Source organism: Macrotis lagotis, chromosome 5 (assembly GCF_037893015.1).
Source record: "Macrotis lagotis isolate mMagLag1 chromosome 5, bilby.v1.9.chrom.fasta, whole genome shotgun sequence".
NCBI lineage: Eukaryota > Metazoa > Chordata > Mammalia > Peramelemorphia > Peramelidae > Macrotis > Macrotis lagotis.
Window position 1 is genome coordinate 108,337,024 of NC_133662.1, and position 26,938 is coordinate 108,363,961.

At 35.2% G+C, this 26,938-nt stretch overlaps 1 protein-coding gene across 4 annotated transcripts in view; it reads left to right on the top strand.

The window, feature by feature from the left end:
- SOBP (sine oculis binding protein homolog) overlaps positions 1 to 26,938 on the top strand; it is a 232,902-nt gene that overhangs the window by 123,993 nt on the left and 81,971 nt on the right. For 3 of the 4 annotated variants that reach the window (XR_012468508.1, XM_074187282.1, XM_074187284.1), the window contains one exon: positions 21,003 to 21,098. The exons of the other annotated variant lie outside the window; for it this stretch is intronic. Coding sequence is in view for 2 of the 3 variants with exons in the window: in XM_074187282.1 (XP_074043383.1) it covers positions 21,003 to 21,098 (96 nt within the window). In the remaining variant the exon portion in view is untranslated. The remainder of the gene's footprint in view (positions 1 to 21,002; positions 21,099 to 26,938) is intronic. 4 annotated transcript variants of the gene reach the window in all.

Here is a 26,938-nt window from a genome sequence, read left to right on the forward strand (position 1 = left end):
GCATTTAGAGATGATCGCTTATCTTGGTGCCTTTGCATGGGCTGTCTCTCTCAAGCCTGGAGTACAGTTCTTGCTCATCCATGCTTCTGTTTTTGTTTTTTTTTTAGGTTTTTACAAGACAAATGGGGTTAAGTGGCTTGCCCAAGGCCACACAGCTAGGTAATTATTAAGTGTCTGAGACCGGATTTGAACCCAGGTACTCCTGACTTCAAGGCCGGTGTTTTATTCACTACGCCACCTAGCCACCCCCAACCATGCTTCTTTAGATATACTTCCTTTAGCCTCAGCTCAAGAGCTCTTAACATGAGGCTTTTCTTGATCCAATAAGTTCTCAGTGCACTCCCCAGAAATTGCCTTGTATTTAATTTGTATTTTGTTGTAATGTTTGTATGCTTCATTCTTTCTGATAGAAGGTAAGATCATAGAGGGCAAAGGGCTTTGTTTTTCCTCTAGGTGTTCCAGCTTTCTAACATACAGACTGGAGTATAGTAGGTGTTTAATAAATATTTGGTGATTAATTGATTGATATTCATTGCCATGAGTTCTTAGTAATTTACAGTTAAGGATGTTGTCTTTGCCTTTTCTGAATGACTCTTGGTTATTCAATAATTTCAGGTGAGTTTGGGGAGACATTTGGTCTAATGTTAAGTGAGCTTTTAATAGCACAGTTCATTATTTGGAATTTTGGTAACCTAGTGGGTGGTGATAGAGACAATGAGAGGGTGTAGACAAAACAAAGATAAGGAATCATAGCTGCATTAGTAAAGGGAGTATAGTAGATGATTTTTAAAAATAATAGTTTATTATTTTTCTTTTTCAAGTAACAAGTTTATAAAATCAATCTGTCCCTCCCACTCTCCCATTCCTCCACTGAGCAAAATTTTATTTAAAAAATGAACAAATGTGAAAAACAAATCCTTCATTATATATCTACAAAGTTTGGCAAAACAAATTCCCACACTAGCTATGTTTAAAAATGTTTGTTTCTGCATCTTAAGCTTTGAGCATGTTTCATCTTCATTCTTTTGGATTCATGGTTTATCATTGTTTTGATCAGAATTTTAAAATATTTCAGAGTTGTTCTTCTCCATGCTGATATTGTTAAATACATTCTAGTTCTGCTTACTTTACTCTTGCTTTGAAGCTGTCCATTTTGTAATTTCTTATAGCAAAGTAATATTCTATTAAATTCATATGCCACAATTCATTTAGCCATTTGCCAATAGGAGGATACCTTCTTACTTTCTAATTTTGATTACAACAAAAAAATGTTGATAGAAGCACTTTTGCAATATAGATCCTTTATTCTTTGATTTCTTTGGCATATAAGCCAACTAGTGGTATAGTTGGGCCAAAGAGTACTCATAGTTTAGTAATTTTCTGGGCATAGTTCCATATTGCATTTTAAAATGACTGAACCATTTCACAGCCCCATAAATAGTGCACTAGTGTGCCTATTTTTCTAGTGGTGATTCTTTACTATAAATAATATACAAAGGCTTTTTTCAATGAAGAGTATTCCAGGTATAAGAACTCTTTTATTAACATAAATCATGTCTTTTCTTTAATTTAATAAGCAAGTTCTAGGGAATTATGTAAGCTGCAAAGGTTAATTGACTTGTCTAAGGTCACTTAACTAGTGTCAGAGGAGATTTTGAATCTTACATTTGCAGCCTCCAACAACATACTACCTCTTAACTGATCAGAATATTAAAAGGGAGAAGATGTGGAAACATGTTTTAGGGAATATTATTAATATAAAATATGGCATTATATGTTAATTTATAATTCATTTCATTCAATAAATATTATTTAGTATTGATTAGCATAAGTTCTATGACTCATGATGGCATAGAAAAAGAAAAAATGGAGGGTCGGCTAGGTGGTATAGTGGATAAAACACCGGCCCTGGAGTCAGGAGTACCTGAGTTCAAATCTGGTCTCAGACACTTAATAATTACCTAGCTGTGTGGCCTTGGGAAAGCCACTTAACCCCATTTGCCTTGCAAAAACCTAAAAAACCAAAACAAAACAAGAAAAAGAAAAAAATGGGAAAGAAAATTAAAGAAAAAATGGTCAGTCAAGCATTTACAGAATATGTACAAAAGATAACAGAAGGAAGGTCAGAAATAATCACAGACAGTTGGGGCATCTTTGAAAGTTACATGCTGAACTCATTGCATATTTTACAATAAAAAATTGTTAGGATCAAATGAGATAACATATAAAGTACTTTGCAAACCTTAACATATTTATGAAAAATAAAAGTTATCTTGATTTTTTTTGCAATAGAGATTTGCATTTTAAGTATAATCTCTTTCTATCCTATGGATGTAGAGACACTCATTTTATTTATAAAGTTCAGAATTGTAAAAAAAAAAAATTTAAAAACATCACACCTTTTGGAATCAAGATTTAAAAAAAGACAGGGTAAGTATTGTTAACTATATCTGTCACCAAAACATTAGTGTGGCTACTGAGTGTACTCCTATTCTTAATCTGACATTCATTTGTCAAGATCAGTGTGAATTCTCCTTACTTCCAATCAGTTTCTACTTAAAATTTTCTTCCCGACTTAAACATGCTACTGTAGTCTCTCAATATCTTCAGCAAAGTTTAGCCTAAAAATGAATGTGATAGAGGGTGGCATGTGAATGGAGCAGATTTTTTTTTATCTGCCTCCTTGTCATGCCACATTTTTTTTTTTTTTTTTGCTTCTTAGAGAAGTTGATTTTCCCTCTGTTTAGTGATAGAGTGATGTTGACTTTCTTCTTAAAAACTCTGTGGTGCCTCCATTAGTAGGTCAAGTGGTATATCACCCATAACTGAAATCATCAGAAATGCCATTCTGTGCAGGTTAAAATTGTGTTTTCATACTTGGGAAGACCCGTGGAAAAAACACAGGGATTGACACATAGTGTTGCTTTTGCCTGGCCCACATTCATGTAGCACTAATCATAGCTTTGCTGAATATTATTAAGGACTTGTCTATAGAAATAGGTGATAATGGGGATGTCTCTTTTTTCCTTTTCTTTCTCAGTCTTATTTTAGGTCTTTACTCAGGTTAAACAGAGACTTATTTCTCCCACTCTCCATCCCCCCGCCCTTCTCCCCATGGAAACCTAGTGTTTAAGACTCACTATAATCTCCATTAAGGTTCTTGGTTCACCTTAATTGGATATTGACTTTTTGTGAAACTAATACCATGGACTAACTGGAATCAAGACAAAATAAAGTTTATGGTAATAAGAGTCCTGATCATGTCACATCTGTAATAGAGGGAAATAAAAATTCATTAAATCAGTCAGAATTATTTAAAATAATTTATTCAGAATTTAGCAACCATCCCACCCCCAAAGGAAATATTTATATATCTAAAACAATATTAGAAAAGGATTATATGTATAGACTATTTTTGTGCATCTTACTTTAAAAAGCATACCATAAATTCAACATGTTACTTTATTTAAATATTTTTATATCTTTTATTTCTATCTCACCAGAATTTCTCCTAATATTCCTCCCTTTTCCTTCTCCCAGAGAGCTGTCTCATATGACCAATAATATTTTTAAAGGAAAAAAAGAGGAAGAAGAGAAAAAATCAGCAAAGTCAACCAGTTCTTCAAAAAAGTCTGAAAATATATGCAGTCTTCTATACCTATTAACTTCCCACCTAAGCAAAGGGCTTGGGGGTGGAAATATCTTCTCTTATCTCTTCTTTGACACTGTTCTTGGTGTTTGCAATTTTACAACATTCGCTTTTGATTTTTTATTTTTGGTTTTTCTTTACATTTCAATTGCTGTGATCATAATTTTCTTGGCTTTTCATTCCACAAAAGAAAATGTATGCTTCTCTATATTAATTTTATTTGTCAGTTATTACAGGGTAATAATATTCCTTTACAACTACATACCTTGATTTTATTTAGCCATCCCCTAGTCAATGGGCATCCACCTTGTTTCCAGTTCTTTTCTACTATAAAAAGTGCTGCTATAAATATTTTGGTCTATATGGATTCTCTTTTCTTATCAATGACTTCCTTGAAATATGCTACTTTTCAAGTTGTCTTGATTGATTTTATATCCTTCTGAACTTTCTTTTCTTCTTTTATGTTCATTTTTAAAAATGCTTAAATAACTTCGTGATTCTTAAATGATGTAAAAAGTCAATGATTTTGAACTGTGACTTAGCTTTGAGAAGGTATGAGGCTTATGTTTATAATTATGACCTAAGCCTCATTAGTACCAGCTTTTAAGCAAAAGAACTAACATTACTTGTTGTTCAGTTAATTGTTTCAGTTGGGTCTTATTCTTCCTGACCTCATTTGGGGTTTTCTTAGTAGAGATACTAGAGTGGTTTGCCATTTCCTTCTATAGCTTATTTTACAAGTAAGGAAACTGAGGTGAACAGGGTCATGCACCTAGTAAATGTTTGAGATCAGATTTAAACTCAAGAAGATGAGTCTTCCTTACTTCTGACCTGGCATTCTATATACTGTACCATCCAGCTGCCCTTATTATTGGCACATTATTATAGTTAATGCTAAATTATTTCTGATGATTCTGGGTATCTTAATGTCAGGTGAGAGAACAAAATGAGGCAAAAAGAATTCATAGAATCATAGCTTTAGAAATGGAAGGGATCTTAATCTACTCTCTTCATTTTGTAGATGAAAATCCTAAGACTTTAGAGAGGTTCAACCTTATAGTTTGTAAAGTCAAAGTGGGGATTTGAACCTAAGTTCCCTGACTTTAGACCTAGCAACTTTTCTACTACACTAGAGTTCAGGGCCTATTTCTCAGCATGCAGGCCCATAAACTCAGTTTCATTAATCCACATAATGTAACCAGGCTTTGATGAACATTAACCAAAGTAACATAAGTCACTTGTAAAGCATGAAAATGCAAATTAATTTACATTGGGGAAAAGAATTGCCAGGGTTTCTAGATAAATTGATCGGAACACCCTTTGCACAACATTGAATAATTTAGGAAACCCAATCACTAATCACAAGCTTTCTAAGTGAAATAGAGAAATAGGGTAAGGGAAGTTGAATGATCATAAGAGATCTTTTCATCAGGTCATAGTAATGACTCACCCTTTTCCATTATTTGAATAAACTTGCCAAGTCCGCTGAATATTTATGTTTGCTGGCCAGGGATCTCTGTTGGTCAGGGCTAAAAACACCCTGGCAAATTCTTACTCACTGCCTCTCCTGTTACTAGGATGTAGGCAGACCACCCCTCTTCTGTTTGCATTTGCTGTTACAATACCCTCCTTTTCTTAATTCAATAAATATCTCTAACATTTAATTTTGAAGTTTACAGTTGATTTTTTTATACTGATTACATTTTAGGATGACTGATCTCTGATGATGTCTTGAGTTGTGCTACAATCAGATTAGTAATGGATTTCTAAATCACATTTTAGGATGGATTATTTTGGAAAGATTTTTAATAGTTAATCTAGTCTTTAGTTTCTGGATTCTTATGAGTCTTATTGTTGAAATGTCCCAATATTCTCTTTGCCTCCTCATTTTTCTTCATTTCTAATGGTCTCAGGTCCACCTGAATATTTTCCCATGGGCAGCTAGATGGATGACTTCTCTTCCTGATTAAAATTTGGTCTCAGACACTTACATCCTGGGCAAGCAACTTAAACCTTGTTACCTCAGTTTTCTCATCTGTAAGATTACTGGAGAAGGAAATAGAAAACTATTCCATTATCTTTGCCAAAAAAACCCCAAATGGGATTATAGAATTGGACACAACCGAGAAATTACTAACAATAAGAAAGTCTTCTCACTGACAGCTGAGGGAGATAATACGAACTGGCCTTTACATAACACTTTTTAAACTTGCAAAATGCTTACTATACATTAACTCATTTGACCCTTGTGATGACTCCTGACAAGTTGTTATGTGAGCTACAATAAATTATCCTCATTTTCTAGGTTCATAAGAGTGTAGTGTCTTGTTCACATCCATGCAGATATAGTCATATGAAGAACATAAAGACTGTGTATATCTAACCTCAGTTTGCCTCAGTTTCCTCACCTGTAAAATGGGGATAATATTAACATCTACCTCCCAAGGTTGTTATGTGGATCAAATGAGATTATATTTGTTAATTGCTTGGTACATACTTAGCACAAAATTGCTACTTAATTTATTATTTTTCCCTTCCTACTCTCTTTTCTGTTCCTCTCTCCCTTTATCTATCTCAATGCCACCTGTAGATCTCCATCTTTTTCTGGCCCAGGGAAATGTGTTGTCACACTTAATTGCTCCCAGAAGGTAGGCTCTGTCAAGCCAATAATAGCCTGACCACCAGATGGCCCAGAGATGTTAATGGCCGCCATGTGGTGTCAGGAACAAGATTCAGACCTATTTCTTCCTGATTCCAATTCTGTTATTCTATTCACTAAATTAACACAACTGACTGAAATCCTCAAATAAGTCAAAAGCATAAAGTTAGTCAGTTATATAAACTTTTTAACCAAGACTCACCAGTCTGTGGTGTCCTATGCCTCTAGGTCTTGTTCCCTAAGAACCCGAGACTAGTGGATGGCCTGTGCTCAGTATTTCTGAACTGCAAAGGGAAAAGTTGAATGAATGCCTGAATTAAATTTGGCACCAATATAGTAAACTGCTGAGACTTGGTAGGGTTGGGGAATGGATTGGAGATCACTAGGTCACTTTAAATAGAGCAAACCAAAGTTTCTGTACTTGATTAGCAGTGGGGTCAAACTTATGATTAGCCATGACTTTCTAGCCTGGGTGAGATAAAAAGACTCAGCTTGTTTTATCATCTCATTTTCTTTTCCTTACCCATTCAACTGGTAGAATGGTGAATTGTCCAAAAAAGGCAATCGATAGGAATAATTAAGGAGAATTTAAATAGTAGCTCCCATTTATACAACCTTTAAAATATTCAAATCAGTTACATACATTGTATTTTTTGATCATCCCGTAAAATCTGTGGAGTAAGACTTGAGACCATTAGAAATGAGGAAAATTGAAGAAAATTCCTGGCAAAGGGAATATTGGTATAATTTAACAATAAGACTCCAAAGAATCCAGATACTAAAGACTAGACTAACTAATAAAAACCATTATGGCAATGAGGAAGCTGAACTTCAAAGGCATTCAGTTACTTCCCAGGGTCACACAGCTAGCAAGTATATTAAGAAAATTTGAACTTGGGTGTTCCTGACTAGAACACCTACAGGCTTTATCCATTTTGATAGACTCTATCCATTTTGCCCTTATACTGCATCATACCTGATGAGTTTCAGAATATGGGTTGTGAAATTTGAGGTATAATGTTATTGCTAAAAGGAAATTTCTAAATTATTTTTAAATAAAAATTTTGTTTATCCAGTGTATATAGTATATTAATCTAATAGTTGAAAATTATACAAAACTTACCCATTACATGTATATATTAACCTCCAACATCAAACCTTGAATTCATAAAAAATTCATTGAAAATTATTCTTAAGGGAAACTTTGTGTGCTCAATATACTCAATTCTCCCTAATGCTGTTGACTTAAATGTCCAATGTGATAAAGATTGTTCTTTATGGTAAAGAATAATGTTCTATGAGCAATTAAAAAAAATCAAGATCCATTGCATCAAGGCCATGGCACTTCTCACTAAGCTGCAAAGTAGATTATCAGCCATTGAGTAGTCTGACCTTATTGGACAGGAAGCATTCACCTCTTCCTTCAGCTTTGTCCAGGATTGTCTCCTAATATGTTTAACTGATCAAAAGGACTCATTACCTAACAAAGAATATTACAAAATAAAGCAAAAAAGGCCATCTATCTCATGAAAGAAAATAGATAAATATTTTTTAAAAAATTAAACAGAAGGAATTTTAGGACCATGTGGCAACAAGGATAGATTAGTTGAGACACAGCTGGAATCTGTGTATAGACTTGAAACATGTGTTTCAATCTAATATCGAGTCTTTTTCCATAAATGTCATTTCTGTTCCTGAATAAGGCCAGGCCCCATTGACTCATATCTGTATAAGTTCTGCATGGATATGATTGTACACCTCATTCAAGGAGTTTGTCACAGAGGAAATAAATCATATTCTCTTCTATTATCTTCATATTATATATTTGTTATGATTATTCTTTTAAAACTTAACATGGAATATTAAAAATTATTATATCTGTAAAATTTTAAACCAAATGAGAGAGAAACAGAGAGGGGAGAGACAGAGAGAGGAGAGAGAGAGAAAGGAAAGACAGAAAGAAGGGAGAGAGAAAAAAAGACAGAGAGGACAGAGATAGACAGAAAAAGTCAGGAGAAAGACAGATGCATAAATACCCACACATACACAAAGAGAGAGAGAGAGAGAGACAGAGAGAGAGAGAGAGAGTAAGGGAGCTACTACAAATTAATACTTCTCATCTATCATCACTGTATGATCTATTACAGAGGGAAGTGTGGAAGCCATTCTTTTGGTCACCAGCTGAGTGAGGGCATAGGATTAACAAGGAAATTTTCAGGGAAATAGCCTTTCCCTCTGTTTATCATGTCAAGTGGGAACAGATTAATTTTGTTAATGAACATAAGATCAGGACTTCCCCACATCAGTCTCCTAATTCTTTGCTTCTTCCAAATCTTTTCAGTTATATTGAACGAACTAAACATCCTCATAATCAGTCAGCTCAGAGTCATGTTAGACCAGGGCTTCTTAGCCTTTTGTATCATGGGCTTCCTGGGCAGTCTGATGAAGCCTGTGCATTACTCCTCAGTATGTTTTTAAATACATAAAGGAAAATTCACAGGATTACAAAGGGAACAAATTATATTAGCAACTTCTGCTTCCTCCCCTGCAAAAACCCAATCATTTGGCAAATCTTATTGATTTTACCTTTATATAATCTCTAGTGTCTTCCTCTTCTTATCACTCACATAGCCACCCCTCTAGTTCAGACCCTTACACCTTTTATCTGAACTGTTTTAATAGCATGTTGTTTGACCATACCATTCCACTCTTAAAAAAAACCTCAGTGGTTGTCATGACATATAGAACAAAATACAGGCTTTTTTGCTCTCGCCTCTAAGTCCCTAACGATCTGCTCCCCCCCGCCCACCTTTTCAACTTTATTTCATACTACTCCTTTTTATGAATTCCATGCTCTAATAAAACTGGACTACTTATCATCTCCTCCAATCAACATTCACAACTTCTGTCTCCATGTATTTGAAGCAATTGTATAGATTCTCTTCTCATTTCTACTTCTAGAAATCCTTGTCAGGCTTCAAGACTCAACTCAGGAACCACCTCCTCTATGAAGCCTTCTCTGCCCCTCCCCTACTTCTTAGGGATCTTCCCCTTCTCAATTTTTAACTGATGATATAAGCATCTTTAGGTTATGTTCTGTTTTAATTTTCTCTTCTCATATAGTATTTTGTAAAAAACAACACAAAACCCTAAAAAGCCAGTTAGATGGTAAATGGATAGGGAGTTGGACTTGAAGTCAGGAAGAACTAAGTTCAAATTCAGCCTCAGATACTTAACTACCTCAGTTATACCCATCTATAAAATAGGATAGTAATAGCACCTCCCTCCCAGGGTTCTTGTATGGCCCAAAGGATGGATATATGTATATATATATATATATATATATATATCTATATCTATATCTATCTATATATATATATATATACATATATATGCAAAATACTTCATAAGCCTTAAAGTACATTTAAATGTTTGCTGTAATTATCTGTATAGTAGGTGCTTAATAAATATTTATTGAATTGGATTGATTTCTGTGATCAGCAAGTATAAAAGGAGGCCAAGAGTCACTCATACCTAATCAATAATAAAAGGAAAGGTGCGAATTTGAAGGCTCCCATAATGGGTGCTTCTGAATGGTTGCAGGTTTGACCAAATATTCAATAGTTAGTAGAATGACAGGTGATTTCATTGTTCAGAAAAGAGTTGGATTTCTCCTTCACTTGAGCCAGATAGAGAGAAAAAATTTTTTATTATAGTGAGGTGTGACTTGCTATCTGCTTGAGAGAAGTCTAGCAACTCAAATGCTTCCAAAGGTCCAATTTATATTTAGAAGCATGTGGTTCACAATGGAGGAAAACTTGATATTAATACTTACCTTGGTTTGCAAAAGAATGCAGAATTCATTCATTATGGCAGCCATAGACAGGATACTGTGGGAAATGTGATGTTTAAAAAGTTTGTGAGACATAATTTCTGGGTAATAATTTTATTAATAATATAAAAGGAGGTCTGTGGCATTCTCAAGTGAAAAAAAAAAACAATCATGGAAGCAGGCTCATATATGCCCTTGGAAAAGATATTCCTGAGGGTGACAATCAACTCTGATTGGTTAACAATTAATGAGAGAATGAATATTACAATGAAGGACTGAACCTATTCTAATGAACTTTGATTATACTAAGTTATCCACAGGCTTGGCCAGTCTAAACAAAGAATCTATATCCCTGTCCAGATCTGAGCATTAGATTAGATTAGAAGTCTGATCTAGTTGGATGGAGTAGCAGTGCCCAGAAGGAGGAAAATATTAATCCTATCTTCCCATTCACTCTGTCCTTGACAGATTAGCCAAGGAAGTAGGTCAGGAAAAAAAGGTGGAATTTTTTTCCAGTTTTAATAATTATCTAGGAAGATGAGAGAGAAATAATTATTTCTTTTGGTAAATACAAAAATAAAACCTGGGCCCTACTTTGTCGTAGTTTAATAATCTAGTGTAGAATATGTCATTGATTAGTGGTCTAGCAGTAGAGGGCCAAACTGGGAAAAGTTAGGAAAAGGAATCCAAGAAAATGAGTAAGGCTGATTTAGACCCAGGAACTGAATATGGGAACAAAGCTGGGAATGGCTTATTATAAGGATAGTCTTGTGAAGAAAATCTGAAGTTAAATCTGAAATTGGTAGATCAACTTGAGGGGAAAGCTTCAAAAGGGAGATAAGTATCACTGGCGAAGGTCCAGGTCAAGTCTGATATGGGAGGTAGAGGATTATATATATATTCAAAAATAGATGATTGAGTTTATTAGAAGATTCAAGGGTGAGTCACTTGGTAGAGGGTGAGCTAAGAGGAAAATTGGTTAGTAAACACCAGGAGGAGACTGGGGATTAGAAGTAGGGAATCCAGTGACTAGGTTCTGGGTTGCAAGGTAGAATACTCAACCATTGAGAAACTGGTGTACAAGGCAGAATCTGAGTTATAAGGGTACCAGACAAATAATTATAAAATTGAGGAACAAGAAAAAAACTAATGACTAGAACTAGGGTATCAAGGTTCATTGTGTACTAATTAGGTTCACGATATTAGGAAACAACAAAGCCTCTAAGTTGATGATATAGAAATCATATAGCTATAACCATACAAGAAGAGTATAAGAAGATAATATATTTGATGTATTTTGCTGTCACCTTTTGGTTCCTATCTTTTTTTGGGCTAGAGAAAGGTGGTTCCCTGTTTAAATTATTTCCAGAATGTGCCCTCAATTTAGTCAATAATAGCCTGACTACCAAATTGTTCACAGATATTAGTGGTTCTGTGATTTCATATTGATGTAGGAAAAGGGAATTACTGCCTCTTACAATTATACCCATCTAGGATTAAGCAGCCAGGTCAATTGCTAGTTTGGGAGTCAAGAGGATCTAAGTTAAAATCTTGTCTTGGAGACTTAGTAGCTGTGTGATACAGGGCAAGTTACTTAACCTTTTTTTTTTTTCACTTAACATTTTTCAACCTTAGTTTCCTCATTTCTAAAACAGGGATAATAATAAAATTGCCTTACAAGGTTATTGTGAGGATCAAATGACTATATATACATATATCTATCTATCTATCTATCTATCTATCTATCTATCTATCTATCTATCTATATATATATATATATCTGAAATGCTTTGGAAATCTTAAAGCACTATATAAATGCTAGCTAGCTATTATAAGGGGTTGGATAAAATTCCTATGAAATCAAGGCATAGATTTATGGATATTTCATCTACTACTTGGTTCTATTGTATGTGTCCTCTCCTCTAGGCCAAGGGACCTGGTAGCAAGGGACATAGCAAGACCTTTTCAACGTAATTCATAACCTATTCCCAAAGAGCTTCAGGATTAGTCCTAGAGTCAAAGTTAGTGGGTGGAGCTAAACCTACTCCAGGAAATATGGCACAGCTGCCAAGGTTAGTAGTGATAGGGAATGGTACACCAATATATATAAAAACAGGGTGATACAAGGATCTACTCCTTTTTAAGTTACCAGGACTAGATCATGCCCAAATCCCTTTTAGTTTTATGGAGCTTATTTCAGAAAAGATCATAATGGAAGTGAAGGAAATTAATGGGAGTGAAATTTTATAAATTCATAACTCCTTTATAGGTAACTCCTCCAATGTTGATTTTACTCTCTATACAATCAACAAAAACCTTAATTCCACTGGTTTTTAAAAAATATACAACAAAATATAAACCTAATTTCTTCTGTCTTTTCTTCACTAGCATTAAAACTTAAATTATATAGAGCTGGAATGCACTAGTACTGATTTATCTAGAAGATGTGGATTTGAGCCTTGCTTAGCTCACTATGTAACAAATCAGACTTAGCCCTTAACTCACAAGAGTCAATGATTTAAAGATCCATAGGGCTTTATTGTGGTGAATTTTCACTACCTTCAGGGATGAAAATCAATCAATCAATCAATCAATCGATAAATAAATAAATAAATAAATAATAGGTAAGATCTTAGGAAGAGAGAACAACAAGGGAAAGATAATAAAGGAATTTTTCAGATGATGAGTGTGACAGCCTTCAAGCTATAATTGAAGGAGGAACAAGGATTGGTAAGTTCATGGGAAGACTGCCCTTGAACTTGTCACATCGGGGTTTTATCACTCTCCATTATTCCCAGATACTGTGTGATATAGCTTTTTTCCCATGTCCTCTATACTAAGCAAACAAAAGCCATGGGTTTTATTGGGGGAAGTTCTTGGTAAGGATCCTTTGAAGGGTTCCCCATTTTTAATGTGACTGGTTAGTAAACACTAGGGATTGGTTAGTGGGGCTCTAGTTGTACAACCAGGAGACATGGAGGTTTCCAGAATAAATCATAGTAGCATTCAGAAAAGGGTAAGGTTGGGAGAGCCAAGAAACAGAAGATGGTAGTCCAGAGACATAAAAAACAGTTACCATATCTTGGACAAGTAATTTAACCTTCCTCAACCCTAGTTTTCTCAACTTTAAAATGGAGGAATGGGGCGGCTAGGTGGTGCAGTGGATAAAGCACCGGCCTTGGAGTCAGGAGTACCCGGGTTCAAATCTGGTCTCAGACAATTAATAATTACCTAGCCGTGTGGCCTTGGGCAAGCCACTTAACCCCATTTGCCTTGCAAAAACCTAAAAAAATAAAAATAAATAAAATGGAGGGAGATTTAATTCAATAAAATTATGTTTTGTCAAAGTGAGAGAGGCAATGTTTTCTGCTTTTACCTCCCTACTTCTATCAGCAGATTTAGAGATTACTTTATGACCTAGTATCTGTGGTTGAAAAATTCATCCTTTTGTGGACATCCTGGTGATGATTATCTTGAAACTTATCTATTCTGGTTTCTAGGAAAACAGGAATACAGTATATCATTCCACTTGTGTTTGAAACCATTGTATATGGGTGGTGGGATTTATCCACAGTTGGTATAGACATTAAGAATCCAGGATCACCTTCATGCCTTCAGTTGAGGCATCAGAAGAGATCTTTGAAAGATCACTTGAATGGAGATTTTTATAAAATATAAATCAATGTCCATTATCATGATTATTATTCATATGAAAAACTATTTCCTTCCACAGAGGGTGCCCATTAGCACATTTGTCACAGAATCATAGGGACCCATAATTCATTAGTCACCCACCTGAGAGAATACCTTCTTTTTTTACTGAGGAGAAGGCTTTTGGAATCTCATTGGCATAGTGTGTAGAGTCAGAAGACCAGGGATGATGTCTCAGCTTAGAATCTTAATAGTCATTAGTGGTGACCATCACTGAGTCTCTTGAGTTTCTTGTGCTTCAGTTTTCTCATCTGTAAAACAGGACAAATAATTTTTAGTTGTTTTATAGTGATGTCTGACTCCATTTGGAGTTTACTTGGCAAAGACTGAAGGGATTCATCATTTCCTTCTCCAGTTCATTTTACTGATGAAAAAACTGAGGCAGACAGGATTAAGTGACTTGTTCAGGATCACACAGCTAGTATAAGTGTCTTAGACCAGATTTGAGCACAGGCATTCCTGACCCTAGGTCCAATGCTCTATCAATTGGGTCATCTAGCTGCCTAAGGACAAAAAAAAATAATACTACATAAACTGTCTCCAGAGAAGTGCTCTATAAACTATTATGTATAGGGACTAAACCTATGATTTCATTGGTATAAATATGCCAATTTATCCCAATATGAGTCAACACCTCTGTAATCATAGTTTTAGAGAGTTTCCTAGAACACTAAATTGATAAGTGACTAGCCAGTATGTCATACATAGGGCTTGAATCTGGGTCAGTGCTTGTTTGGAGACTAACTTTATGCACTATTACCTCTCATATAAACTATCATCTTTTGATATATGTAATTTGATTTTTTTCTCTCCAAATCATATTAGCTTAGTGGCCTAGTTATAGAAACAGTGTTTCCTTTTCCCATTTAATCTTTGCCAGTCAGGTGGGAGAAATATTCTGCTAACAATGAAGGTATATTATGTAGCCAAGTATGGTCATTTTATTATATCTCTTCATCTGAGCAAGTCACTCTGTGTTTCTGGGCCTCAATTACAAAGTGAGGGGAATGGTTCTCTAAAGCGCTATCCAACTATTTCTCAGAATCTGTGATTCTAGGGTTTGAAGGAGTTTGCATAATGGATAAAGAGTTGGCCTGGATAGACTGGAATCATGTCTTGTCTCTGATACATATTTACTATATGAGCCTGGGCAAATCCCCCAATAGTTCAGTACCCAATACAACTCAGCAACTCTAAGATTTGGAGAAGATATAGACTTGCAATAGTAGAGGGGAGTAACCAAAGCAATGAAAGCAGAAGAAAAAATGCAGACTTTGAACATCAAATAGATAATAAAATCTCTGGTCTAAGGCTGTGAGAGAACTTTTATTTGTAAGATATAAAATAAAGTCATAGAATTGGTGGTGATAGTGCAGAGACACATGGACTAAAACCTCGGTATCAAATTTGTTTAGGCTAGAGGCATTAAGATATAAGGCAGCTAGGTGACATGGTTCTAGTGTAGAGTCGTAGAATAAGGAAGGCTAGTGTTTGACCTTAGGCTAGTCACTTAAACTTCTGCCTGTCTCAGTTTCCTAAAATGTAAAATGAGGAAAATAATAGCATCTCCCACCCATGGTTATTATGAAGATAAACTGAGACAATAATTGTAATTGTAATTTGGAATTCCAAGATTTTGCAAATTTCAAAGTGATATACAAATATTCACTTTTGTTCCACAGGCCAATACTTTAAGCTTTCTTCTCCTTTACTATTTATTGAATATACCTTCATCTATTTTAAAACCCCCAAATACCTGCAATTTCCTTTAAAAAATTGTATATATGATAGGCAGCTAAATGGTAAACTCTTTCCCACTAGAATACAATTTGGGGGTTTTTATTTGATTTCTTTTTTGTGTCTTGAAGTGAAAGCAACTCATAATAATAATAGGTAAAAATGTTCCTTTGATCTCACAGTAATATTTCTTATAAAAACACTAGAATCAACTCCTCCTTATGCTATATTTAAAGCAAGTACACAATGCCCTAGGAAGGGTATATTATGAAGAATTACAGAAGGAAAAAAAATTCTAAAGTACCTCATGATTTCAGTTATATTTTGGTCCAAATTGTGTTTCATACATTGCCATTCTCTTATCCTACCAGCCAGTTATATGCTCTAAGTGCTTTCCTTGTCTCTGAACCTCAGCATTAATATGGGGCTCTACTGTATCCAGGCATAGATATGGAAGAAGACAGTGACCACAACCAGGGTTCTTCCTGAAGGAATTCTGTAGCTTGGGAGAAGAAATGCCCAAGAATTTTTATCTAGTACTCCAGTGATGATCCATGCAAAGGGAGTTGAGCTCCATCTTTCCTACCACGAAAGAATGCAGAATTTCTCTTTTGTTCCCTTCAGAGACCCTTAGAAATATGCTACCAGATCTAGCCCTGCCTTTCCTTCCACTCTGAATCAAACATTTACTCTTGTTTCCATCTGTTCCTCAGAAAGATCTCTTAAGCTTTCTTGGGCCAAAGATGATGCTCATTGGGAATCTTTGGTGTTGATGATATGATGATGTAGAGAGGGATATTGGTCAAGTCTATGAGTGCACTGAGTGATATTGTAGGGTTGCTGATAAAAGCTCTTATGGTTAATTGAAAAGGTCAGCTTGGGCAATTGATTTCTCAGGCAGTTATTAGAACTTTGAATGCAACTAACAAAAATGGAGAATAGAGTTTTCCATGATATTAATATCTCCCCTAAAGATTTCTTGCATCATCTAACCAGGGACTGGAGGAGATCCTGGGTTCTCAAATTCTATGCCAGGGGACTGTGAAGATAGGTTGTAACTAGGTTCATGGAAATTCAGCAGAAGAAGCTTGGCTTCACATTTCTTAGCAGCTCATGAAGTACATCAACTAAGGCAGGAAGGAGACAGAACAGTCAGAAAAATCATTGGTTCTGATGTCAGAGGGCCTAAGTTTAAATGCCCCTGCTCTGATGCTTACTGCCCAGTGAGCTTGGGCAAATCACTTAATATACCTAGGCCTTTGAAGTGAGACTCTTTCTCTATAAAATGATGGGATAGGACTAAATGATCTCTGAGATGAGAGATGCTTTTTGTGGTTCCTTCTAAGTCTACATCTTTAATTCATAGGTCATTAAAATCATAGATCAATCAAGTAATGAATTGAATATAATAGCTATCATGCAGGAATTAATTTAGCTCTTAGGAAGTAGCAAAAAAACTGGTACTTGAATCCGATCCTTCCACAGACTCTTATAAAAATAAATAGTGTAGCATTTGTGGTAGGGAAGAACTAAACATTCATTTGTATGTGTGTGGCCTTGAGCAAGTTCTTTAACTTCCATGGGTCTATCCTTGTCTATAAAAGGATGAAGCTGGACAATTTGGCCTATAAGTTCCCTTCCAACTCTAAACCTGTGGTACTATGGCTCCTATGTATTCTTGATCATGAGAATGGCCTGTGAGAGGCAAGAATGAACTGAACCCCCCCTCCCCCAATTTTTAGGACAACTTCTCTCTAATCAACAGGTAAGCTGGAAAAATAGCCCAAGTCAAGTCAGTAATTTCCTACTATATTCCTAGAATAATATCTCCCAACTCAAGTGTATCATTCCTCTGTGAACCATATATATTCATTATCCTCTCTAGGGGTGCACAGCATACCACTCAAAAAATTTGATTGTATCCTTCTAGATCAAGTAGTTATCAAGAGAATTATACCTATTCCCAGGAGAGAAGGGAGCAGGGCACCTCTTGTCATTTAAAAACATTTTTTAGATGATTTTACTTGACTTCTTTTAATCTTTAGTGAAGTTAAAAACTTTAAACCATTTAGAAATTCAGAATATTGTGAGAATTATTTTTGGCGGTGGTGGCAGCACTAGAGCATGTTGTGTGTGTGTGTGTGTGTGTGTGTGTGAGAGAGAGAGAGAGAGAGAGAGAGAGAGAGAGAGAGAGAGAGAGAGAGAGATGGTGTGCATGTGGGTGGTGGTGTTAGGTTTCTTTTCACTATGTGTGTTTTCCATTTCCGTGGTTGTGTGATGGATACCAAGCAAATGGTTGTAGGATGGAATTTCTTTAGCTATGTAGTCAGATTAATTGTCAGAGGTTCAGGCACTTTCCAGTGACAGGGTTGTTTGATGTAGAGGAAAAAATTGGAAGATCTAGTAAGACAAGCAGTGAAAATAGGATGATTCAAGTTGCAAGAGACCCCATGGTACAATAGGATTGGGAGTGTTACATTATGAACACAGAGATCATAATCATTAGACCCTGGGCACATCACTTCATCTGCCTGATTTTCCTCATCTTCAATGTGAAGGAATTAAATCAGATGGTCTCTAAAGTCTCTTCTGGGACCTGGTATTCCATACATTTCTTTATTTTTTTTTGCACCCCAACCCATAAATGTCTCCTAGGAGAGTCTCTAGATCATTGGGCATTAATGGGTCATTCTTTAATACATGAATTATGAATTATAAATACTAATTAGTTGTGAACAAATTTAAGGCCTATGTAATATAATAATTATGTGGTTCTTAAAAATCTAATAACTCATGAGACATACATGTAAGGAAACAAGGAAATAAATTTATTTTTATTTTTAATCAGCAGTGTTGACAATATCACCAGACATCTGGTGTGTATGTATGTGTATGCATCATACATATATATAATAAACACATTCTAGCTTATGAATATTTATGTATAATATATATATATATATAAAATACGAAAATACACTGGCCCCTGTATATCTTTATGCAAAGTGTGTTTTCAGACATATATAACACAACACACTAAGAATGCAAAAGGACTCACTGAAGTCCTTCTGCCTAATTTACTTCCATTTTTGAGAGGACTTCAAAGTTTATCCATGTAAAAGCAAACATTTATTGGGTGCCTATTATATATTAGGCATTGTGGGGAAACAAAGATAAATTAGACATGGTTCCTTACTTTCTAGGAAGTTGCAATATAGAGAGGTGTTTACAATCTATAAGAGCCAAGCATTAGAGTCGAGTTTTGTGTAGCAGTATCCATTTGTGTAGTAATATCCATTGCTTGCTCTAGGCATCAAAAATCTTTCCTTTGTTGAAGCATTCCATTTTTTACATCTAGCCACTAGGGTTGTCACACTATAATCCAATCAGCCCAATAAACATTTACTAAACACCTACTGTAGGTAATTGCACAAGGCAAAAGTAAAAGCAAAAAAACAAAGACAAAAATGAAAAATAATCTCTACCCTCAAGAGGCTTATATTTCACCAAGAGTTAGGAGGAGAGCAGGCATACACCAGGTTTGCAGATAAGTACATACTTGATTATTTGGGGAGGAGGGAGTAAGGCCAAAGAGTTAAGGGAATCTGGAAAGGTTTTCCATCAGAGAGGCAAGTAATGAAGGATTTGTAACCGGACCAACTTAAGACCACATTTCCTTAAATAGGTCATCCTGATATAGTACATAGTATGTGTAACCCTGTATCATGTGTTATCAGGTCACCCTGACATAGAGTATAATGAACACTCTGGGTATCAGTTTTGCTTTGAGTAAAACTTTGGCTGGTTTTAAGTTGATATCTATTGAATCAAGATGTTAAACACTCAGGAAGAGAAAATTTTTACACAGTTTAGATCTTCACATTGTATTTTTTTTCCTCCTCTAAAGTCAACTGTATGGGGCATCAGGAAAAAGGCTCAATAAAAGAGGCATTGAATCCAATCAGAGGGCACTCTTAATTCTTAAAAAAAAAACCATTTTTTAAAACAAAAGCACCCTAATCCTTCTGTGACCCAAATACTAGTAGCCTTATTATTTCTTCTTCTGAATTATTACATGCTAATTCTCAGCCATCCCTACAGTGGGAAGCAAAAGCCTTTATGATGATGAGCTACGCAAACCAGGGCTTGCAAAATGTGGATTTGTTTCTTAAATGGCAATACAAAAAAACAATGCTCCCAGAGTTCCCAGCGACACCCAACATCAGACCAATTTCACTCCATCAAGGAGAAACAAGGCAGAAAGGCTGTCAGGGCTTGCTAGATGCAAGATGCATCTTCCCCGCCTTAGTCCATATATCACAACAGGTAGTTCTCAGCTCTCTTTGTGTTAGGCATACATTTTATCTGAAAAGACAGCAGACAGAGCTACCTGCTGCTTACTCTATGGCTTTCCTGTGTTTCTCTTCTTTTTTCTTAGTTCACTGGGGCTTATTTAAATAAGCTGGCTTGGGGCCAGGAGCTCATCATTTTAATGCAGTGTAAAATGGAATATGCATAATTATATGCAAGCCATATGTGAGGGAGACAGCTCAGCTGTGAATTTCAGGAGGCTGGGAGAGTGAACAGCTAGGGATTAGTTGAGATGAGAGCGGAACAGAGTGCAAGTGTCGCCCAAATGAATGGCTTAATGAGTGTGCTGCTGACACTCCTCCTTTCACCTACTTCTCCCTTTGCTTTAACTCCAAACCCGAAAATGATGTAGATTAGAAGGGAAATACTGTATGCAAACGGTATTGCTAATGGGTTCTGTTAATGTCTCCATTTAAACTTCAGCTTTCTTAATTAACAGTGTAGATCAAAATAACCAGTAACTTTTAATGCAGCTTCTTAATTAAATATTTTTTACTGCATTTGATTGAATACTCATTGTTCTTGCTAGACCATTGCTCCTTTCAGATCTTTATTTAAAAATAGAGGGGGAAAAATCAGTTTATCGCTAACAGTATTATGATGCCAATTATAAGTATGCAAATCTCTTTTCTTATGGCCTTGCTATTAAAACAACAAAAAAGTACATTATCTAGAGAATGCTTGAGCATGTCAAAAAGTTTACACGAGTATGTATGTAATGGAATCCTGAAAATGCAATGAAGTCATATGAAACTCCTAAAGTGGGTATGACTTTCAGCTTAACTATTGGATTTTGGTTTGTTTCTTATTGTTTTAAGTATAAAAACACAATGAATTTGCATGTTCAGCCTAAGCTATTTAAAGGAAAAAAAAATCCCAAGTTTTGATATCTAAAAGGCGTACTGCGTATTTAAATAAACTTCTTAATAATGTTGTTATTTCTGGATTCCCGTTTGTTTAATGATCTGAGCTGTTATGCTTTTAGCTTTTTTTTTCTTCCATTATTTGTAAGTCCCTAAATAGGCCATTATATTTCCCTTCAGGCTAGAGATGAAGATGGACATGCTGAAAATTTCCCCCAGCAGCACTATGCTAAGGAAACTCCAAGGCTTGCCTTCAAGAATAACTGCGAACTACTTGTAAGAATAACATACTTACAACAAGTCTAGAATGTTACTTTAGCACAGTGAAAAAAGTTTTTGAAAGGGTTTGTACATTATTACATAAGTTATGAAATTATTAGAGTTTTATCTGTATAGAGGTTCTAAATGCTGATATCACTGAATAATTATAAGATCACAAATTGTTTGCAAATCTTTTATATTTGATTATAGAATTTGAATGGCTCGGTTTCATTCATCTGCTTGGTTTGGTAGCTTATAGGCAGCCCTTCCCCAATTAGAAAAGTTAAAAATATAGAGACAATAAGTTTTCATATATAGAGACATATTACATACATATATATGTAGCTTTTAAAAAGACCCAACCCCACTCTCACCTGATATCTGTATACTATTTTTAGACAAAGATGTAAAATTTTATTCTGCTTTAAAAAGAAAAGATAGCAGAGTCGACACGCAGTACTCCCTTTAGAATTCAACAGTTTCACCACTTTTTTTGCCAAATGCAATCAGGCTCTTTCCATCCTATATTTCTGTGTAGAAGGAGTCAAAGCAAGTAAGCAAAACCACTGACAAGAAGAATCGAGGATGTTTACAAGTCGTGAGAGAGAGGATATCAGTGGTGAAAAGGACTGTATTCCAAAGGAGGGTTAATTTGCTGTTCATTTGAGCATATTCAGCTAGACAAGATGAAAAGCAAGCAAGAAGGCCTATTATATTTCTATTAAATGAATCTGTTGGGACCTAATGTTCTTGATTAGCTTTTCAAAATGAGTACTCCACAATGAATTTTCTGTTTACCTAAAGTAAACAGGGAATGAATTGTCATTTATTTAAAGAGATTTCAAACACTGCTTTTGAAAATGAAGCTGTTTGATGAATTCAGTTATGTCTTCCCCTAAATTTTCCTTTCTTTTCAACTGCATTTTAAGCACAACATTTGCTCTCAGTGAATGAGAGTGAGAATGCTTAGTTATTATATCTCGAGGTAGTCTAATTTCTGTTTCATTTTTGGCCTAATCCAGTAAGAGCCTGTCTGCCAAAGCTCTGCATTCAGAAATCCCACATGCAACGGTCTTTGGGCTTCTCCCTGATACCAACTGTTCCATAAAAAAAAAAAAGTGTCCAAAGAGCAGGAGAAATATGAAAAAAAAAAACCCAGTTCTTGCCCTTTCTAGCCACAGTGACTATGTTGGAAGAGAGAAACACTTTTTTTTTTTTTTGGCTCCATAACCCTATTCAGTTACAGCAGCACCCCTCAGCTATATTTTGGCTGGTCAGAGGAAGATTTTAATTCTTATAAATGAAATTCCTCTGAACCCTTATGTTTTCTTGAAGTTATGAATCCTTTAGTTCTGCTCTTATTAATGTAGATTCTTTCAAGGAGCAGCTCTTCCCATTCAGACAAGAGATGTAAAAAATTTCACTATATAACTTTTGCTGCACTTGGTTGAAATCAGAAGTCATTTGTGTTGGTACTGAATCATTGGTGTGATTTTTGGACAGTTGAATTCTTATTTAAGGAAGCAATGACAGTATTTTGACATCTCCCTTCTCTCCCCCCACCCCTTCACCTTTGGGAAGATGAATTGGCCAAGGACCTGGCTGTGGTCAATTTGTATTGAAAGAGGGGAAAAAATGCATATCTTTTTCAGCTATCCTTAGCAAAAAAGATATGTTTAGTTAGAACCATATAGTGTTGTAGTTTGGGAATATTTGGGACTAGTACAATTCTTGCCTTCCTGGTTGTTGTTTGAATTGTTCTATTTTTGATAGTGTATTCAATTTTTTATATCCCCATCCCCATAAAAAGGCAAGGAGACTAAAGAGAAAAACCAGAGAGTATTTCTCTGAGAAGAGATGTAAGTTATTTTTCATCTGTGAGAGGACTGGTGGTGTGAGGGCTAGTTATGAAGCCCAGAAAAGTTAAGATTTGAAACAAAAAAAAATCACTTTATTCTTAGGATCATTGAGGAGTTCTTAGAGCCTACTTAGTAGATCTTAAAGCAAGTCTGATAAGGACTTGTTGGAAGAGCTTGGGCCCTGAACTCCAGATGGCTTTCTTAAATCCAGGGTGTAGTTGCAACTTCTAGGACAGCAAGTATAGCCTGTGGATTAGAAAATGTTTGTAAATCTGAGGGGTTTCCAGGATGAATCTAGCAGAGAGAACACTGGATGGTTTCTAAATCATTTTCAGCTCCTAGAAGAACCAGAGGAGGGGCTTAGATGATCAGTACATTGAATCACAGTCATTTTTTTTAAACCCTTGTCCTAGGATAGTTACTGCTATTTACCCTGAAAGGTTGTAGGGTGTTTGGATTTCCCTATCTCATTAAATGAAACAATTTTTTAAAATCTCTGCATTTCATAAAAAAGTGAGGTTTATTCAGTAAGGTAAATGAGAGCAGGAAGAAATCAATGCCTGGATTATACAAGTGTGTGTAATCAGAAGGCTCTGACAGCAAAAGCATCGGCTGATACGAAATCTGCTCTACAGCTGTAGATTTCCTGTAGGGTATTGATTTTTCCTTCAAATCCTAAACTGTGATATGTGCCTTCACACTTAATGTACAACACAGATGACTAGATATTTAACTTGGTGGCCAAGATTCTTTAATCAGGGGAGGGTTCAACAGTTTCCTTATGCTTTTAATAATTTTGATTATGAAAGGCTGTCAAGATGAGCAACATTCAATAAACTTGTGCACTACATCTCAGACCACAACCTGATTTGATCCCATTGTTTCCCTTTCCCTCACCAATATTAGGTGGTATGCAAAGATTGATAGGATCAAATTCCAAAACACATTGTGGAACAAAACAAAAATGTAAATAACAAAAATGGTGGTCAGGAATTGGCACTCCAACAGCCTATAAAGAGACAGACCTCCCTATTGCATCAATATGATTAAAACCTTGCATCATTATCACCAATAGGATAGCACATGCATATGTGACCTGTGTCATTACTAAGTCAAGAAACCATAATAAAAGGGAATTGTCTGTGTCAAAAAATTCAGAATGAAAAATATTCAGGTCCAGCCTTAGGAATAGGAAGAATGATTTGAGAAGGTCCTTTTTGCTAAGGATCATAATACCATTGAATGTTAGAGCTGGTACAGACTCCAACCATATCCCTTTTTTCTGCTATACCATATTAGGACCTCCTTCCTTTAAGCCTTAAAGACTTTCTTTTGGGGAACTCCCTAAATAAAATACCCACAATTCAGTATGGCTTATATAACCTTAAGCCTGTTATTACCTATTAGCTTAAGTTGACATATTAGTTGTCAATGAATGTAAGACCTCAAGCAAGTCATTGAGAAGAAAGCTCTTATTTAGGTATTTAGAGGAAATAGGATATACAGGAAGACATGGGAAAACATTAGAAAAGAAAGTAGGAAGATACCAAGATAAACTATGACAACTTCCAAATTTTGACTTCTGAAGATGGGATTATATTGAGGAAGAAGGTACAAATATGGTCATAACACATTACCATTTGATAAGATTTTTAAAGCTTGGAAAATCTAAATCAGAATTTGTTGAATGAATGAATGAATGAATATAGAAAACAAAATAAGGAACTCAGAAAAAACATTAGTTTGTTTTGTTTCCTTAGTCCTTCTGAGTCATCATCTTGACAAATTAAGAGTTCCCTTGGTTTCTTCTTAGACTAGCTAGGGTGAGAGGGGAATTTTATTGCTTAATATAAAATCTATTCATATATATATATATATATTCCACATATATGTATTTTACATTTCCCATATGTGTAGCATAGTGGATTCAGAATTGGTCTCAATGTCAGATAATACCAGAGATCAAATTTTTTCTCTGACATAGCAGGGTTTTTTGACTTGGGGCAAGTCATTTAACATCTCATTGCAACCTTCTAAGACAATAGATTGTAAAATTCTTGATGACGTGTAATAATAGTAATTCTTCATGTGGAAATTCTTTATGTCAAAGAAATCATAGGTTCAGTTTCTATATATAAATCTATCTATCATCATATATAGTTCATCTGGATGTGGAGGTAAAAGGGAAGATGTCAGACTTAATTTGGGACAAGGAGGATTATGCTGATATTAGAATATACTGTATATCTCTCTAGATTTATCTCCCTAGGTACAAAAAGGTACCCTCCTTTCCTCAGACTGCTTCCCTTTGCCTCACTGCCAAAGTGTTATGCAAGTATTTATATTAAGTGACACCCAGAAGTGGTTGACTGAAAGTCTAAATTTCTCTCTCTCTCTCTCCCTCTCTCCCTCTCTCCCTCTCTCCCTCTCTCCCTCTCTCCCTCTCTCCCTCCCTCCCTCCCTCCCTCCCTCATATAAAAATTGTACTAGAGAACATGTTTTTTGAGGTCTTTCACAACATCAAGTTAGTTTTGGAATTTAAAATAATTTTGTTTCTGATATCGTATGCCATAGGAAAAAAGGCATTAATGGTTAGACAGTTATTTCATAGAATTGCTTTTCCACTCTACTTATTTGTGGAGATGGACAAGAGAATTATGATAGCTAGATTTGGTCAGGAGAATCCTGTGATGTGAATTGATTACCAGTAGAACAAAAAGCTGAATTCCTAGGTAACTCCTAAAGTCTTTATAGGCTTGCTAAAAATTTTGGGCATTCAGAAAGTAAGTAGATGTGGATTAAATAAGGGAATAAAAGCTTTGAGACAGTATGTAAGGAGGAACTATTTCTTTAAAAAAGTGGATTAAATATCTATATAATCTTCCTTTCACTATTAACTTAATTTTTGTAAGTAATGCCAGTTAAGATAACTTAAAAAGAATTCCCTGTCTTTAACTCTTTCAGTGTAGGAATATGAAAAATGCATGTTTTCTGGAAGTGTGTTATTTAGTTGTTTTAGGTTGATTTATAGGACAGGAAGAAACTAACATAAATTGCAACTATAATCAATCCCTTGTGAAATTTGTATCTTGACCCAAATTTGTCACAAAATGTTCAGCACTGGGATGAAAGGAAAAAAAATTTCAGCACCAAAAGAGCTAAGTGGAAATAAATTACTATGCTAGTGATACTGCCTATTCCAAATTCTCAAGACCCCAGGTTGAGAGTATGTTGTATATATTTTAAAAAGTAAGATCCAGCTGTCCCTTTCTGTCCTCTTGTAAGCCCAGCAACAGGTCATAGTATAATCTGTTTCCAAAGAAAATTTAAATCTATATCAAATGACATTGGTATTTATATATTGCTATCCATCTATATTTATAATTATATATTTAATCATCTTGCTTGATCCTCGCAGAAATCTTATGAGGCTTGCATTCTGAAACCATACAAATGATTTCATCAGAGCAGAGCAATTACAGTGAGGAAAATCTCTCTAGTGATATAGATTGCTGCAACTTAAGAGTATTAAACAATTGTCTGGGCCACTGAAGTTAAGTGACTTGTCCCCCTCTTGATAATAACTAAACAGCAACTATTTGACAAAAGCAGTTTGTGTCAGAAGCAGGATTTTCCTGTTTCAAAGACTGACTCTACATCCACTAGCCACACTTCATTCTATTATTATCTCCATTTTACATTGCCTGGGTTCACATAGCTAATAATACTAAAGGTATCATTCAAACCCAGCTCTTACTGACAGTAAGGCCAGTACTCTATTCACCTGCAAGGCTTTCTCTTCCCTATTATGATTCATATATCAAGAATCACTATAATTTCATTGCTAAATTAGAAACCATTGGGGACCAAAAAAATTATCTGGAAAGCTGAATGTAACACCAACACATTTCATCTTTAAATTAGATACATTCTTGAAGATAAGTGTTACTGATAAAATATCTCTTTAATATCATAGTTTTTTAATACTATTGGCCA